At 49.1% G+C, this 16,409-nt stretch overlaps 4 protein-coding genes across 4 annotated transcripts; 1 reads left to right on the forward strand and 3 right to left on the reverse strand.

Moving 5' to 3' along the window:
* Window positions 1–221: 221 nt before the first annotated feature.
* On the reverse strand, window positions 222–1,134 carry N7466_009730 (Mth938-like domain-containing protein; the record flags this gene model as incomplete). The annotated part of the gene is made up of 2 exons (XM_057169119.1): window positions 222–421; window positions 639–1,134. 2 exons carry the CDS (start codon window positions 1,132–1,134, stop codon window positions 222–224), a joined length of 696 nt encoding a protein of 231 aa, XP_057017825.1.
* A 744-nt stretch (window positions 1,135–1,878) lies between these two features.
* On the reverse strand, window positions 1,879–4,857 carry hmt1 (putative vacuolar ABC heavy metal transporter (Hmt1); the record flags this gene model as incomplete). Its single annotated transcript, XM_057169120.1, has 3 exons — window positions 1,879–3,145; window positions 3,204–4,339; window positions 4,513–4,857. The coding sequence occupies 3 exons, from the start codon at window positions 4,855–4,857 to the stop codon at window positions 1,879–1,881; spliced, it is 2,748 nt and encodes a 915-aa protein (XP_057017826.1).
* A 2,386-nt stretch (window positions 4,858–7,243) lies between these two features.
* On the forward strand, window positions 7,244–11,080 carry N7466_009732 (WD repeat protein; the record flags this gene model as incomplete). Its single annotated transcript, XM_057169121.1, has 1 exon — window positions 7,244–11,080. One exon carries the CDS (start codon window positions 7,244–7,246, stop codon window positions 11,078–11,080), a length of 3,837 nt encoding a protein of 1,278 aa, XP_057017827.1.
* A 349-nt stretch (window positions 11,081–11,429) lies between these two features.
* On the reverse strand, window positions 11,430–13,250 carry N7466_009733 (uncharacterized protein; the record flags this gene model as incomplete). Its single annotated transcript, XM_057169122.1, has 1 exon — window positions 11,430–13,250. The coding sequence occupies one exon, from the start codon at window positions 13,248–13,250 to the stop codon at window positions 11,430–11,432; it is 1,821 nt and encodes a 606-aa protein (XP_057017828.1).
* Window positions 13,251–16,409: the final 3,159 nt, after the last annotated feature.

Consider the following 16,409-nt stretch of genomic DNA (forward strand, 5'->3'; position numbering starts at 1 on the left):
TAGAGATGACATCCACCTATGGGATATGTCAGCCAAACCCCGTGGGTACCGTGAATAACGGCTCACATGACCTCCGTTTGGGGAAATTCCGAAATATTGGATTTGACTGATGATTTACTTTAGCACAATTTAACATGGGGATATAATGATATTTTTTTCCTCATGAATATGAGTGGAGTTCTGATATGTACATTGGGAAAGGATCTCCTTTAGAAAACCCCTCATGATCTCCCCTTCCATGAGATCGGGATCATCGCAGCCGCAATCTCGGTCACGCCGCGCTCAGTAGCCAACAGATTAAACTGTGCCGCGGCATTGCGCGTATCCTGAATATCCACTCGAATGCCCAGCGAATTAATCTGACGCTTTGTTTCAGGCGACAAGGGATACATCGAGGCACCCAAACCAAGAATGAGCATATCTAACAACACCCCCAACATTAGCGACACATCCCATCTGTAAGGTTTATCGTCACACGAGACACAAGATTCCAAATGATCAAGATACTAGATACAGATGACCATCACGTCCATCTGACCCATAGCAAGCTTGAAACCTTGACACATAGAAACCATAGTGCCCCCAAAGGGGAAAAGAAAAAGGACCAGAGAAAGAAGAAACAAGAACAAGTGACGTACCAGGTCTCGGCCACACAACACTCAACAACCCAAAAGCCTCCTCCCCCAACTCAAATTGGCCCTTCGCATTAATCATCGCAGCCTTAGCCGCGCGCTCATCCTCAAACTTGCCCTCAGCTACCTTCCACGGCCGCCAAGAAAAAGCCTCCCCACCCACAAGCATCATGCCCGAACCACCCGTGATCTTCAAGCCACTGTTAAGATGGAATCCGGAATCGAGACATGCGTCGATAGCAGTAGTCGGCGCCTCGACGCCACCCAACACGTTTAACGCGTTGAAGTCGGTCTGGGTGCTTTCTTCTGATTGCGGACCACGGTCGTGGCTGGCGGGCTTGTGGGTGTGAGAGCGCGGGATCATGCGCGTGGGGCGGACGGCGGTGCTGGAGTTGCGATGCGATGATGGGAGGATGGGTGTGAGTCGGGGGAGGATGGGGCGCGGGTTGGCGGAGAGGGTGGTGCGCAGGGCGCGGAGGAGTTGTGGCGATGGTGTATGCATTGTGTGTACTAGCAGCTTCGAATTGTTGATTCGTATGTGGTTTGTGGAGGTGTAGGAAGGTGATTGTCTGAAGGGGGTTTTTTTTTCTGGGACCGATCGGTTGAAGCTAACAAGCTTGGTCCGGGGTCGGTCTTGGCGAACTACGTAGTACCTTATTAGCATGTACGATGTACGGAGTACATGCAACTGTGTATATGGAACCTACATAATAGAACCTTGTCAATCTCAGAAGTCTAACTAGAATAGAAATTGGAAATTCAATGTCCTTTGTATTAATATATCCGCCTTTGGTGGCCCTAGTGATTAATCTAGCTTTTATTTCCAGGTAACCCACCCGTGCCCGTACTGCACTTCCGATGCAGTATGAGACAAGGACTAAAAAAAAAAAAAAAAAGTCATACGCGTCATGATGCCCCGAACGCCGAAATGAAATCAGAGAAAGAAACAGGACAAAACGCAGAAAAAGGAATGGAACTACAATCACCGTTAAGGAAAGTTCCAGAAACATCAAAACAGAAAGCGCAAAACAATGCTACACATCTCATCCTATCCCCACCGGCGGTCCAAGGTCAACATTACTGCACCGTTTTGTTTTCCATCGGCCAAAAAGGAAAAAAAAAATCAAAGAATAACAAGAGATTATGCACATGCGGGAAGATGACTATTAGGCACGGGTGGGCGAAATATTTGGGGGTGAGGTATTGAGTTGCCTGTACAGGTTGTTCAAATGCGTATTTGGGTGAATCATTTGGCAGGGCGAGGGGTGCCAGTACCGCCGTTACGGTCCTCATCTGATTGACTGGAGCTGTCATCACTGTTGGTGGCGGCGTTGCGGAGACGCTCTGCTCTGTCTTGGAGAACCTGGGCCTCGGCCGCAGCCTTCTGGGCCCGGATCTGCTTTCGCCACATTCCGGCGTAACGACCCTTCATGGCGAGAAGCTCCTCGTGAGTACCGCTCTCAGCAACTTGACCATTCTGCAAGACCAGAATACGGTCTGCGGTGGTGATGGTGCTGAGTCGGTGGGCAATTACGAGCATAGTGCGGCCGTGGGAAAGAGTAGAAAGAGCTTCCTGGATGTGCTCCTCGGTGTCGGTATCAAGTGCAGCTGTCGCCTCGTCCAGGAGAATGATGCGAGGGTTCTTGATGATAGTACGTGCAATAGCCACACGTTGCTTCTCACCACCACTGAGACGCAAACCACGCTCGCCAACCTTGGTATTGTAGCCATCAGGGAAGGCCAGGATCTTGTCGTGGATGCTAGCCGCTCGGCAAGCCTCGAACACCTCTTCATCAGTCGCATCTTGGTTGGCATACTTCAGGTTGTACATCAAAGTCTCGTTGAAAAGGACAGTGTCTTGGGGCACAACACCAATATGCTTGCGCAAGGAGTCGATGGTGACGTCTTGCACATCGTGACCATCTATTCTGAGACAACCTTTCTCGGCATTGTAGAAGCGGAAGAGCAGTCGGAAGACGGTGGACTTGCCTCCACCTGACTCTCCGACCAAAGCAGTGGTAGTTCCAGGCTCGCAGTGGAAAGTAAGTCCATTCAATGCCGGCTTTCGAGAATCGTACGAGAATTCAACATTCTGGAAGCGAAGGTCACCCTTGCACATGGCCAAAGGTGTCGCACGAGGACTATCGACCACAGTGGGCTGCTCTCGGAACAATTCCAGCATGCGCTCCGCATTGATGAGCGCAGATTGAATAGATCGGTAGAAGGTACCGAAGAAGTTCAACGGGCCTTGGAGTTGTGCCATGTAGGTCAGCAAAGACACAAATTTACTAACTGGACGCTGGCCAGTAGAGACCTGGAACGCAGCAATAAAGCAAGTTGTCAAAAGACCCATCATAAAGACCGTGTTTTGGCAGGTGTTGAGCAAAGTGAGAGAAAAGAGAACGTGGTACTCGGCCTTTTGGAAAGTGCCGACAGCGTCACGGTAGCGGTCAAATTCGTACTGCTCCGCATTGAAGTATTTGACTGTCTCGTATGAAACCATAGAATCATTCCTAAAGAGTTGAAAAGGTTAGTCTTATCCTGATAGAATATAAGCGGGGCGCAACTTACTTGACGGCATCTTCTTGTCGTGAGGCGTTGACCATCTGTCTTCTGATCTCTGCCCTCCACTGGGCCATACGAATAGTCACATAAAGATAGCCAAAGGTAGAGATACCCACCACAAGGGCGTAGTATACATCGAAGGCAACCAAGAAGTAGCCCACGGCGATACCCAAATCAATCAACATGGGTACGACCTGGAAGGTGACCTGCTCCAAAAATGTGTTGATCGAGCTACCTTTGCTCAGTGCAGAGAGCACCTCACCAGTCTTCTTACCTAAATGGAAGTCCAAGCTGAGGCCATGGACATGCTCAAAGGCAGCAGTGGAAAGCTCCATATAAGAATACTGGCTCACGGGGATCCAGAGGCTAGAGCGCAGGGAACCCAATAATCCCTGACCTCCTTGCAGCCATCTATACACAACATACAAAAAGATCTCCATCCAGGGAACACGGAATTGACCCTCATCTCCCGCCAAAGCCTTGGTGACAATTCCGACCTGGATGGGCACCATGACGTTGATGATACGTTGAGCGATGAGTAGGAGGAAACATGCCACCACGATAATCTGAAGACGGCGGGACTTGGAGGGCCACAAGTAAGGGAAAAAGAGCGAGTAGCCACTCAAGTACTCCCACCAGCTGGTCGAGGGGATCGTTGTCGGACGTACCCACTTGTCTTGTGGTTTCGACGATTGAGGGTGTCCATTTCCGTTTGTTGATCCATATGCATGACCGTTGCCGTTACCATTAGCCGCACCAACTTCCGCGCTGGATGAGTCCAGTAATCCAGTAGACTCCGAGACATTACCATTTGTCTGATTCTGCGGTCTGCTGCAAGTAAGCGACTTGCTGGCATACAGAGTGACTAGGGCAAACAGGATGAGGACCCGGACGGCGTTGGAGGCCACTTCCAAAGACTCCCAGGGTGTGATGCTTTGGCGAATCCGGCCACCCTCAGGGTCCCCTACGACTGGCTCGTGGTGAACCGAGGTGTAGATGGACATGGTAGTACTAAGAATAACCAATTCGATCGGGATGGCAACCAACCAACAGACGAATTGAGGGAGTGCCGGGGATGGGGTGGTATCGAGCAAGGTCATGAGCAAGACCGCGTAGACGAAAAAAGAGCCGACGATGTAAACCTGCATGAATAGTTAGCAAGCATTTTCTTGGCCCACTGATTTGTATTTCAGCTTTTTTTCTTTTCTTTTTTCTTTTCTTTTTTCTGAATTGTTTAAGCTTTTTCTGGATGGGGATGTTTTTGCTTTTGGCATCAGCGGCAATTTTGGGACTGGGGATTCCCCCCGAAACGTACCACGACAGATTGTCCACGCCACCAATGTTCGGACCTTGCTACCATCACATGGACGATGTAAATGGTGGCATCTGCCAGGAAGGTCAAAAGTACTGCGACGGAGAGCCAGTTGAAGACCCGCTTGACGTTCTTGGAGAACCCCTGCGTTTTGCGGATACCGGAGCTGCGCGATCGTTGGGGAAGCTGGCGTCCCCCCGGACCCATGCGTGGGGATTCAGACTGGTTGGATTTGTTGGCGTTGGAGACGGTGTTGGCTATGAATGCCAGGACGAAGAGGACGAGGAGGAAGACAGGGTAACATGTTCGCAAGTAATCCAGCAGCTCGAGAGCTGCGTGGGGATCCATGATGCACCACTGTTATGAATTCGAAGCCAGGAATATGGGCACTGGCACTGGAAAAAGAAACGAAGGGCGTTGATTCAGGCGATTTCCATGACACAAGGGTGCCTCCCACGAAATGGTAGTTGAGGAGGAACGGGTTCGGATCGGAAATGACTGGACGGGTATGGCCAAGGGATCGACGCGAGGAATGATCGCGGCCGCACGCGGGGATTATGCGTGCACTTTGCTTTTTGGTCCACGAGGCGAAATCGGAGGCAAATGTTGAACCACCAATGTTGGAAATTCCTAGCAATCTCAAGCCAGAGTTTTATAGAGATCGCTCTTGACTCTTTTGTGAACTCTTTCTTGTTTTTTTTTTTGAGGGTTCTTGACAAGAAGACAATTCAAATGTTTGGGCTATTTCCTTTTGGGTTCTTAATGTGATGGCTCTGGCAACCAGAAAGCTAAGGCAAGCCGAGATCGAGTGGCAAAAACCTAGAAAATCGGGGAAGAAGAGAAGATGATGGAAAACCAAGGTAGATTTCCCATACAAAGAGAAATTGATCTCTTACTTGATGAAAGGTCAAGAGGAATGACGGTGTGGATGCAGCTAACGCAAGTGCTCCACCGGAGGTTGTTTAGGTCGCCCAGCTTGCACTGTGCACCCGTTCTCTATATATACGGCCCGAGGAACAATCGTTTGCATTCAGCCTGAACCACAAGCTCGGAATCTTTTTTTTTTCTTTTTTGCCAGGTGGAAATATTTGGTTTGTGTTTTTTTTTTTTTTAATGCAAATCAAATGGGTGCCCGATGGTCCAGGTTTGAATAGGTCAAAAGAACCATCAAACTATCCAGGCAGGTGTGGAAACAAGAAAAACGACTTGGATCTTTCTATGTGGAGAAAAGGTAAGAAAAGGCAAGATTTTGGGATAATCTATACAGAACCCTCTCTTTATATATAGCGGTAAGGATGTGGAATTCCCTAAAAATTCTAAAAATTCAAATGATCAAAGAATTTCTTTATATCAGTCAATTTTTTCTTTTCCGGGGTACTTTGGAAGCAGGTATATATACTATAGTACTAGTAAGTATTGGCGATCAGATCCCCCAGGATCTAGAAGGTCTAATGTGCGACTGCCTTGCGATTAGATTAGCACTTGAGCCTAGACTAGACGGTCTAGATGAATCCAAGGGAAAGCACTTGAGTGATGTATCGCATTTAGCTTTGCTTAACACGCTTACTAGAATGATTAATGTTTTAGTTTCGTATATGACGTTCTATTCTATTTCCATCTCCATGGAATCCATTGGCCATCCGGTTCCCCGTAAGTGAAGCTTTCTCAAACACTTGGATTGTTTGTTATTTTATTTTTACATATCTTTCCAATTCAAATGTTCCCTCGAAAGGTGAGACATTTGACAACTGCTCTATAATCTTTTTTTATTTTTTATTTTTATTTATTTTTATTTTATTTTTTAATCAATTTTTTTATTCCCGTTTTCCGATGCCCAAAGAACCCCCACCCTATCATACTCTTCCCAAGACCATCGGAGAGTCCGGGGAGACCTGCAGGACCATTTTCAAATCTGATCTCTTAGTATGTGCTGGCCATGTCAGACCGCTCTTGACAACTAATGCCTCAGGGATCCACAAAGTGTTAATCTTATACAATTTGTATACTTAACGAAACTATATACTGATAAACCCACAATCAACTGGACAAACAGGTATAGACAACTTGACAGCACATGTCAAATAGACATGATATTTGGATAGTTTTGAAGCCAAACCCCATGTTGTTTCGATTATTACAAGGTTCAAATGTTCATCTTCCAATGTATCTTGTTACTTTTCAAGGTTTCCCCCACCTGCAACTGATTCCTTCACCGCTTTCCAACGCTCCACATCAAGTCCGAACCACCTGCAAACCTGGAATTTAACCTTGGAATAACTCCATTAGAGGTCAACTGGTCGTGTGCCCTTGCTCCAGCAATGGACGTGTGATAGAAAGTCATGTCGGATCTTTCAGGGTCACGCTTTCCTGTGCCCCCTCCCCCGCCACCTCCACAAAGATACTCGCGTGCTGCCAACGCCCTCGCCCGATTCGCGCCGTTCTTCTCCGGGTCGAGACCCCCCAGTCCGCAGAATAGTCGGGTCGATGGTCCCCGGCCGATCAGGTCCAAATCACTGTACGTTTGAAGGAATTTCTTCACACCGCTTATTATGCTTTTGCATTTGCTTGGAAAAAGACGATTGGGCATTCTCCTGCCTGCTATTTGATACGATACCTTCCTACAATTGTTTCCACACCTCCCTTTCCTCTTACATACTGCATCCACCCCCCATACACCCCTCCCCCTCGTGTCGAGATCTCCAGATCTCCAGATCGAACCAATCCTGATCCCACAATGTCCATAGTCCAGGAGAACCACAGACCGTCACCCATCGTACCGGGATCCCTATTGTCGCTCTTGACATCTCCCCCCCAACAGACCCATGCAGTAATCGGGGGTAAAGATATTCTCAAAACCATCCGAGTCTCGCCTGACCATTCGTCGGAGGAATTTAATATTCGCAATGCTGTGGTGAGCTATGCATCTACCCACCATGATGCGGGTGTTTCAATGCCACATAAGGACCAGTTGAATGTAAAGGATGTAAAGTGGTCACATGGCAATCACGACCGAATAATCGCTACGGCGGTCGCCAATGGTCGGATTGTCGTTTACGACCTGCAGCGGCCCGGCCTCCAATTATGTCGCTTCCAGGGCCACAACCGCCAGGTTCACAGACTCGCTTTCAACCCTTTTCTCCCCTCTTGGCTGCTGTCCGGTAGCCAAGATGGAACCATCCGCATGTGGGATCTGCGATCCGCCTCTACGAATCGTGGCCTTTCCACGTGTGGCAGCAAACATGTATACCAGGGTAATAGCGACGCCATCCGAGACGTCCGGTGGTCCCCCAGCGATGGGGTCATGTTTGCGACCGCCACGGACAGCGGCGCAATTCAAATGTGGGACTCACGAAAGACCAATGCCCCACTGTTGCGCATTGCGGCTCATGATCGCCCATGTTATGCCGTTGACTGGCACCCGGATGGGAAGCACATTGTCAGTGGAGGCACGGACCGACAGGTCAAGGTCTGGGATTTTTCCAAATCTGCAGAGCGACGGCAGAAACCGGCGTTTCAGTTCCGAACCCCCCAGCCCGTAACGAATGTTCGCTGGCGTCCCCCGTCGTGGGTCGGCGACTCTCCTGGGTCTGGAGAATGGCAGTCCTCTCAAGTCGTCACATCATATGACAAGGAGGATCCACGTATTCATCTTTGGGATCTTCGCCGACCTCATGTTCCATTCCGGGAATTTGATCGATATGATTCGCCAGCAAGTGATCTACTCTGGCACTCTAAAGATCTATTGTGGACTGTCGGCGAGGTCGGTTCGTTTACTCAAACTGATCTCCGATATGCACCAACAGTGGTCACTCGACGGCCGACGTGCTCAGTCGCCTGGAGTCCCAATGGTGCGTTTGTTGCATTTGGTCAAAAGCGTCCTCGCCGCAGAGCTCACGGTGTCAATGCCCCTCAATTCCTCCAAGTTGAGGAAGATGCAGCTAGCACCGGAGAGCGATCCTTGAGCCAAAGTCCGGCAGACGATAGTATGTTCGATGATGAGGCTCTAGCTTCTTCACTTCGGCATAGACAGACCAAGTCTACCGCCATCCGCTCGTCAAAATCTTTAGGTAGCACGCCACCAGGGGCTCCAGATGACATCCCTATTCTTCCCCTGGACCAAACCTTGGCCAAGATTACCACGCCAGGACCCGATCAGTTGGGAGTCATTGGATGCATTCCTGGTGCTACTAGTGATGAATCGCGATTTCAGTTTTTGGCACGCCATTATTCACCACTGATGAAGGATTACGATTATAAGCAAACTCCTGTCAATGTGCTTAATTCCTTGATGGAATCGCTCGACCAGAATGCCGAGAGCGCAGATGATGCGTCTCTGCCCAAGCTAGCTCAGACTTGGCGTATCGTGAAATTCGCCATCACCCAAGAACTTCAGCGCAGGTCGCGGGAGCAATCATCGGGCAAAGGTGGAGTCAAGGGGAAGTCATCCAAGGATGGCCTGTTGATTGATAGGCAGCCGCGAACGGTCGATGAAAATCGCCAGGGAAAGGTCAAAAGCCGACTATTCAAAGGAGTCATGGAAACGGAAGGTCAGAAAAGTCTAGGAACTGAGGCCGAGAGTACATCGAACATGACTACGCCTCTCGCACGACCATTACCCGACTCTCCCCAAATGGACTCATGGAGCAGCGATTCTCAAATCCCTTCAATAGATGATAACGCTAGCGACCTTGACCCTCTGCCACCCTCAGTGTTGAGCTCGCATAATGGTTGGAGTATGCCAGACAATGCTAATCGTCTCATTACTCCTTTGCCATTGGTGCCCACTCAGTCAGTGTCGAGTGAAGACACACATTCTGCGACGGGCGTCATGTTTGATCGTCTGCGTGATCCAACACTGGACCCGGATAGTGATCAGCGATCTGCACCCAGGGCAATTGCTGGAAGAGTAGACTGGCGCACCCGAAACCATCCAGAATTTCCTCGCGAAGCTTCAGAGGACGATTATGACCATCAGATGGATGAAAAGCGAGCGGCTCTCCAGAATTACCAGCATTTCCCCAAGAAAGTCTTGACGTTGGAAACTCCAATGGAGTCAAATCGTCCTCCTGCACCTGATCAGTATCATCGGCATGATTCTTCAGAGAGTTTCCCCATGTTCTCTGCATCCACTGATAGCTCACACCCCTCGAAATCTATCGCCGCCGCCTCATATTCATCCAATACCCGAATTCCAGACCGGCGACCGTCCGATTCTGGCCTAGCTGGGTCCTATGGGGGGCGATCTGCTGTATCAACTGGAAGAGGATCAATTCTGGAGCCGTCACCAGAAGAGCTGGAAGAAGAACTTGAGTATGATGATGAGTCTACCTTAGAAGCCGATCGGCTTCATCTCCAACGACCTTCCAGTCCTCCAGTCTTAATGACTGAATCCACCCCAATTGAACGCCCGGATTCGATAGACCAATTCCAGCTTTCAACCCAGACAGTGTCTGTGGATGTCTCGACTTATCCAGTGATGGCAGGAATGTATGAAGATCTATCCCGGGTTAAAATCCCGCTAGCAGAAGATACAGCCGAACCGAAGCCATGGAGCATAGAAGCCATTTTGAAGGAGGCAGTCCAATATTATCACAGCAATAACGGCGCCGTCGATATTCAAACTGCAGCACACCTGCTTCAGAAACTTCATTTCCTCTTCGAAGACTGCGAGCAGATCCTTCCCTATGAAGAGAGCGAAATTATCTTCAAAACCTACAACGAATACCTCATTCGACATTCTTTGGATTTGGAAGCTGCTGAGCTCCGTCTGTCCTGCGTGCCAACCTACCCTGCTGTGTACGACTACGCTCAAGCAGACACCTTCATCAATGTGTACTGCTATACTTGCCAAAAACCATACGAGAATCCCAAGCGCGACAACACCCGTTGTTACCGCTGCAGTACTCCCCAGGCACCATGCTCAATCTGCATGAGCATCGACCCGCCTGCTGAATGGGTCGCTGCACAAAGAGATCAGCAACCAACCTCGTTTGGCAGCGCAAGCCCTCACCCAGAATCCGAAATCATTTCACACTCCTCTTCAGTCTCAACAGAGGTCGTCCCAAATTCCGAGCTAGAACAGTTCGATTCCTTCGCTGCCCCACGGCCCAAGGGCTCTGCCCTCTGGACCTGGTGTCAAGGCTGCGGCCACGGTGGCCATGTGGCCTGTATCTCAACGTGGCTGAACGACGTCTCCATCAGCGAAGGCGGCTGTGCCACTCCCGGCTGCTCACACGACTGCGGCCCAGGTCCCCGGCGCGATTCCAACCGCAATGCATTGCTCTCCGAATCGAAACGGCGCGACTCTGCTAACCGCTCTTCGGGCGCTGGTCTTGTGAAACGTGATCCGTGGACAAAGGGGGAAAGCAAGGCCGTGGAAAAAGTCCGCGGCATGCTTGGTGCTGCTGGTGTCGTGGCTACTACAGGTGGAAGCGTCTCGACCACCTCTTCTACTGGCCAGCCTGTTACTTCTGGAGCTGTATCCCCTAAGAGAGTGAGACTGGTTACGCCGGGTGAGCAGGGCCTGCGACGAGGTCCTTCCAACCGGTCCAGTATAGCGCCCTCTGATTAGTTAGAGCGAGTTTCTTTCTCTTCTGCTTTCTGTTTTCCTCTTCTTCTTTTTTCCCGTATCAGCGCCCCCGTGTCGGGGATCTGCTTGCGTGAGCTATGTACTCTATTGCACTTTCTAATCGTCGTTTAGCGAGCATCTTGTTTGAACTTGATTCCCCCCAATGGTCATTTGATATTTACATCCAACCCTACAATGTTATCTGCACAACACAGCTACTACACACCTATGTAAGATCGTAACCGTATTATATCAACCAACCACAAAATTCCCCCAAAAACGTAGAAAGTATGCACAAACTAGAACCTCCGTTTCTTCTTCGGCGCCTTACTCTTCTCCTCCAACTGCCGTTTCAACTCCTCCCGCTTCCGAACAGCCTTTTGCTGATCAGTTTCCTCAGCCGGCGGCAGAGGCGGAGTCTTTTCTTTTTCTTTTTCTTTTTCTTTTTCTTTTTCTTTTTCTTTTTCTTTTTCTTTTTCTTTTTCTTTTTCTTTTCTTTTTCTTTTTCTTTTTCTTTCTCTCGACTAGGCGCCGGTTTTTCCTCCGGCTTTGCGACTTCGACAGTATCCTGATCCGGAGAGTCCTGCTTGCGATCCACAGCGGGCCCGGACGAGGCTTCGGATTCTTTCTTCTTCGTTTTCCCACCTATCATGCCGAGCCGGCCGCCTATCTTGGTTTTGCGTTGCGGCGCTGCTGATGATGCCGGGGGTGGAGAGGGAGATGGGGGAGGAGGTGGGCTTGGCTGCTTTGCTTCCATTGCCTCCATTGCTTCTCTCTTTTTGCGGCCGCCGATCACTCCCATCCCACCTCTGGGTCTTGTGGGTTTCTTGGGAGATGTTTTTGGTTCTTCGGGTTTGGGGGGACTGGGTGGTGGGGCTGGTGGTGGGGTGGGCTGACGTTCAGGTTCGGGCTCGGGCTCTGAGTCTGATGCTGTAGCTTCGCCAGAATCCATATCCAGGTCTGGAGCTGGCTCTGGTGTCTGGTTTTGTTTTTGTTTAGGTGATTGATTTGTCTTTGTTCTGGATTGGGGTGGTGAAGCGGCGAGTTTTTCCCTTCGAGCTCTGATTCGGGGAGGTGTTTCTTGCCGCTCGAATTCATCTTCGCTTGCGGTTGATGCATCGTCTCCAGCCATGCGATGGTCCTGATCTTCTTTCGCTTTGGACTGGGACGATGAAGCGGCGGCGAGTTTTTCTCTTTGTGCTCTGATCCGGGGAGGTGTCTCTTGTCGCTCGAATTCGTCCTCACTAGCCGTTGAAACACCATCTCCATCCAAATCCAGGGCCCGATCCTGCTGGGAAGCTCTGACCAGCTCATCATTTTGAGCTGGGGAGAAACTCTCGTTTGGTTTTGCGGTATTCTTATCAAATTGAGACGAGGTCGCTCCGGACTTTCGTTGGAGACCATTCCACCACTGATCCTGCGGCGCACGAAGCTTGTCAAGGTCACCGCTCCGACTGCTGGACCCCAAAAGCTCGGAAAGGATATTCGCAGCTATCCCGGAGTTTTCGGATGACGCCTCTCCCGACTCACGGCGCCATGCCGATTCATCAAACGGAGCGAGCCCTTTGATGAACTTTGCCGCCTCATTCCTTGTATTACCCTTTTTCGTAGTGCGCAATGCAGCAGCAGCAGGGAAAACAGTACCAAGATCCACGCCCAGCGCCTCGAATTTGTCAAAAAACTTGCCAAGAACCCAGTCCTTCTGTTTTAGCTTATCACAAAGCACTCGCTGCTTAGATTCCCAGCCCGCTTCATCTCTCAGCAGCGGGAGAAGTAATCGATCCGTCAGAGACGACGAGGTCTCTTTTGAAAGATAGATGGTCCATTTCAGCGGCTGCAGTGGGGCCGGGAGTTTAGAGCTGGTACTGAGCTCGAGCGAGCCGGGGTCTGATCCGCTGTTCAGTGCGGCGCTGCCCCCGTCTCCGCGCAGAGCTTCCCCGATCTTCGCTAGGAACACGTCAAACTGGGTTTGATCTTCGCTTGGATCGATGGTCGTGTTGTTTTCTTCCGCGCGGGCTAAGATCTCTTTGTGCGATAGGTTTTCCGTCCAGATGGAGGTGAGATCCGTGACGCAGAGCGCGTAACCTTGTTGAGTGCCTGTGTACTGGAATAGAAGCGGGGGCAAGCTTGTTTGTTGCAAACTTAATGCGTGCCATGTGGAATTGGATGCCATGGTTGTTTATGTTTATTATGGAACCCTTGACCGACTCATGGAGCTCAGTCAGCCGTCGGCGGGTCGTGTGGTCGGGGAAAGCTGGGAGCTGACAAGTCAGAGCCGCCAACTTTCCCGCCGATCTCCCGTCACGACCCAAGTCGATTTTTTTTGACTTTGTCAACCTCGTGGCCGAGGCCACGTTCCAGCTGGATTTTTGTCTTTGAAGTTTTTTCTTACATGCTTCTCAACAGAGATACCTTTTGCGCCCGTGTGAAAAATCATTATCTCGCGAACACATGCCTTGGTGTCGCCCACCGAGACCACAACAAGTGACACACGATCAAATGCGAACCTGGGAAGTACATTCGAAGCCGAACTCAAGGCCACACCGGTCGCTGCAGTGCCAATGGCGCACTGGAGTCAGTCGAACTCTAGTTGAATCACAACCTTACTTTAAAGTTCGCGTGGGACTTGGAAGTCCTGCAGCCATGACGAGTCTGTGTTCCATTTTGACGAGGGCTTGAGAGCGGTCCTTCAATATGATATAATTGATATTATTTCAACGGCAATAACTGAACTAACCGCGCTAGTATGCCATGTTTACTAGTATGGTCAAAACCACCATCTTGAAGAGACTCGGAATTTCCCCCACAAGCGACCGTGGCGAAGGCTTTCAATTTGATATACCCGAAAGCAGCAATTTTTCCCCATCTTCCAAATCCCGCTGAGCCACCACAACAACCCGCCTAAGATTGTGTGAGGTTACAAGCGCCGTGTTCCATTCTGACCTCATCAAGATTCCGATAGCCCGCAACGGTGTTTGGTGGAACCTTGGAGGATGTCGCTATATTGTCACGGTGAAATTTCATGTATTTCAATTTTAAACCAGATGCTACCTGGGGATGTTATCCACGAGGCAGTGAGGTCTAAGCAATTTCGTTGGTGATACCAACATTTAAACGCCACTTTGAATGCTCCTAGAAGCGCAGTAGCCTTTTCTTTCTCTTTATCTTTTTTTCTCCCACTTCCCATAGCATAGTAATTCAGCAATTTTCAATTTTCAATTTTTTTTAACCACATTAAAAGCCGAGTGACCAGCTGTCTCAGATCTATTACTGGAAAGTAACACCTTGCACAACAATTGTATCGGGATGGAGGTTAGATGAATTATGATCTGTAAACATTTGACTAATATTAATCGTGCATGAAGTGGGCATATTCGGGGTGTATTATCCAGATGCTTTCCGTCCAGTTGTTGAGGGATCTCGTTAACGGATTGGAATGGAAACATTACCCCCTTCTAATTTGAGATCGTGAAAAACTCACGTGACCGAATTTTTTTAACAAGCTCGGTCCACGCGTGGAGCCCAATATCAAATGCTTAATCCGACGACTGAAGTTTTTTTTTTTTTTCTTTTTCAAATGTTTGGGCGACTTATAATACAAAACCTGGTTTTCATACCCTCACCCTAAAAACCAGTACTTTCTCACGTAATTAATTTTTTTTGGCCCTTGAATTCTTCTCCCCACTCCATGTGTCCCGACCGGGATCAGCCATGGTATCTTTGTTTCTTTCGTTCTACCATACCAGACGTCGGTTTTCCGTGACACAATGCACACCTGCAACATGCAGGAGCGATAATTCCCGCTTGGAAGCAAACCAACAAAAATTTAAATACCCGGACATGACAACTATACCTGAAGAGGGTTAGAGGGAGTTATCTGTTGGAACGTCGACCTCCGGAAGGTCCGCGATCTACTGCAAAGTTGAAGAATGGTCACTGGTCGACCGGTTGGGATCCAGCCACCAATGTCTTTTTGCGGACCCCACTTGGTTTATCAGTGTTTTTTGTTTTATTTTCTAATGTTGTTATTATCGTTTCTTTCTCTCTTCTCTCTCTGGTCCAGTCTGTCGTAGCACCATAGATCGAGCCGCGTGTAAGATCATTGGACTAGACATCCTGTACGGGAAATTTCAAGTTCCACAAAAGACATCACTTGAGTTATCTGAGGCAACGCTGCCAAGGCCTGTTAGGCGGCGCTAATAGTAGCCCCCGTTTCTCTCCCCCTTAGTGGCAAGTGCTGCGTGCTCCTAAAAGGAAAAAATAAAAAATAAAAAAAATAAAAAAAATCAGAGGGAAATCACGGAAAAAGAAGACACAGTCTGCCTAGCCCACCATATATGAAGCATGACCGGGGATGCAGCATGTCGGTATCCAGCAGATTATAGCGCATGTGCCTTGTGTGCTGGCGTGGGGAGGTAATTAAGGTAATGCTGATGTATTTTCCCTTGGTCTTTAGCTCTGTTTATCAGGAAATAATAAATAATAAATGTAAAAATGTAAAAATGTAAAAAAGAAAAGACCAAAATAAAAAAAAAAATAAAAAACACCATGGGAATATTTTCCCCCAGAATTTACAGATCCAATTTGGGTTCTTGAGAACGGCTTGTGCTAAAGCATCCCCCGGTTACTTTTACTTGCTATGGCCCATTTCTGCGACTTCTACTACTGACACCTTTTTTCTTTTTTTCTTTTTCTTTTATCTTTTAAGGAAACTCTCACTTTTCTCTTGACCCTGTTTCTCCTTTGAATTTGATTTAAGCTTCTCACGGATTGCCCTGTTTCAAAAAACTAGCTCCCCCGACATTATTCTCTTCCTTTGATAACAAGCCGCAATATGGATCATCCGATCCCATACCCCTCGCACCTGGCTCAGATGTCAACTGGCCAGCGAGAGCCGGAGAACCATTGTCTACCGGGGCAAACAATTCATGGGATTTCCCAGCAAGATACTTTACAGTTATCTTACGGTCCCATTCCTTACCACCAGTCCAGCAGCAATTGGGTGGCATCCAGGGTACCTCAATCGATGCATCATCACCAAGATCTCGTTCCTGGACATCATCTCGTCAACCCTTGGGGTGTTACTATACCCTATCTAGCTGAACAGCAATCCACTTCCAGCTTACCATACCGGGGAAGGAATTACGGTCCCGTTGGTGGGCATGCAAATGGCCTTTACTCTCCTTTCCAGTCGCCGACTTCATCTCTTCACGAGGGTAATCAGCCACGGGCAGTCATGGACCATCCACTCCTTCCGTGCCCCATAACACTAAAGACTGAGCCGGAAAGTCTCATGCCTTATGAACAACATCCACCGCATTCACTATCAACA

The sequence above is a fragment of the Penicillium verhagenii genome (genome assembly GCF_028828195.1).
Source record: "Penicillium verhagenii strain IBT 33310 chromosome Unknown utg000009l_segment0_segment0, whole genome shotgun sequence".
Taxonomy (NCBI): domain Eukaryota; kingdom Fungi; phylum Ascomycota; class Eurotiomycetes; order Eurotiales; family Aspergillaceae; genus Penicillium; species Penicillium verhagenii.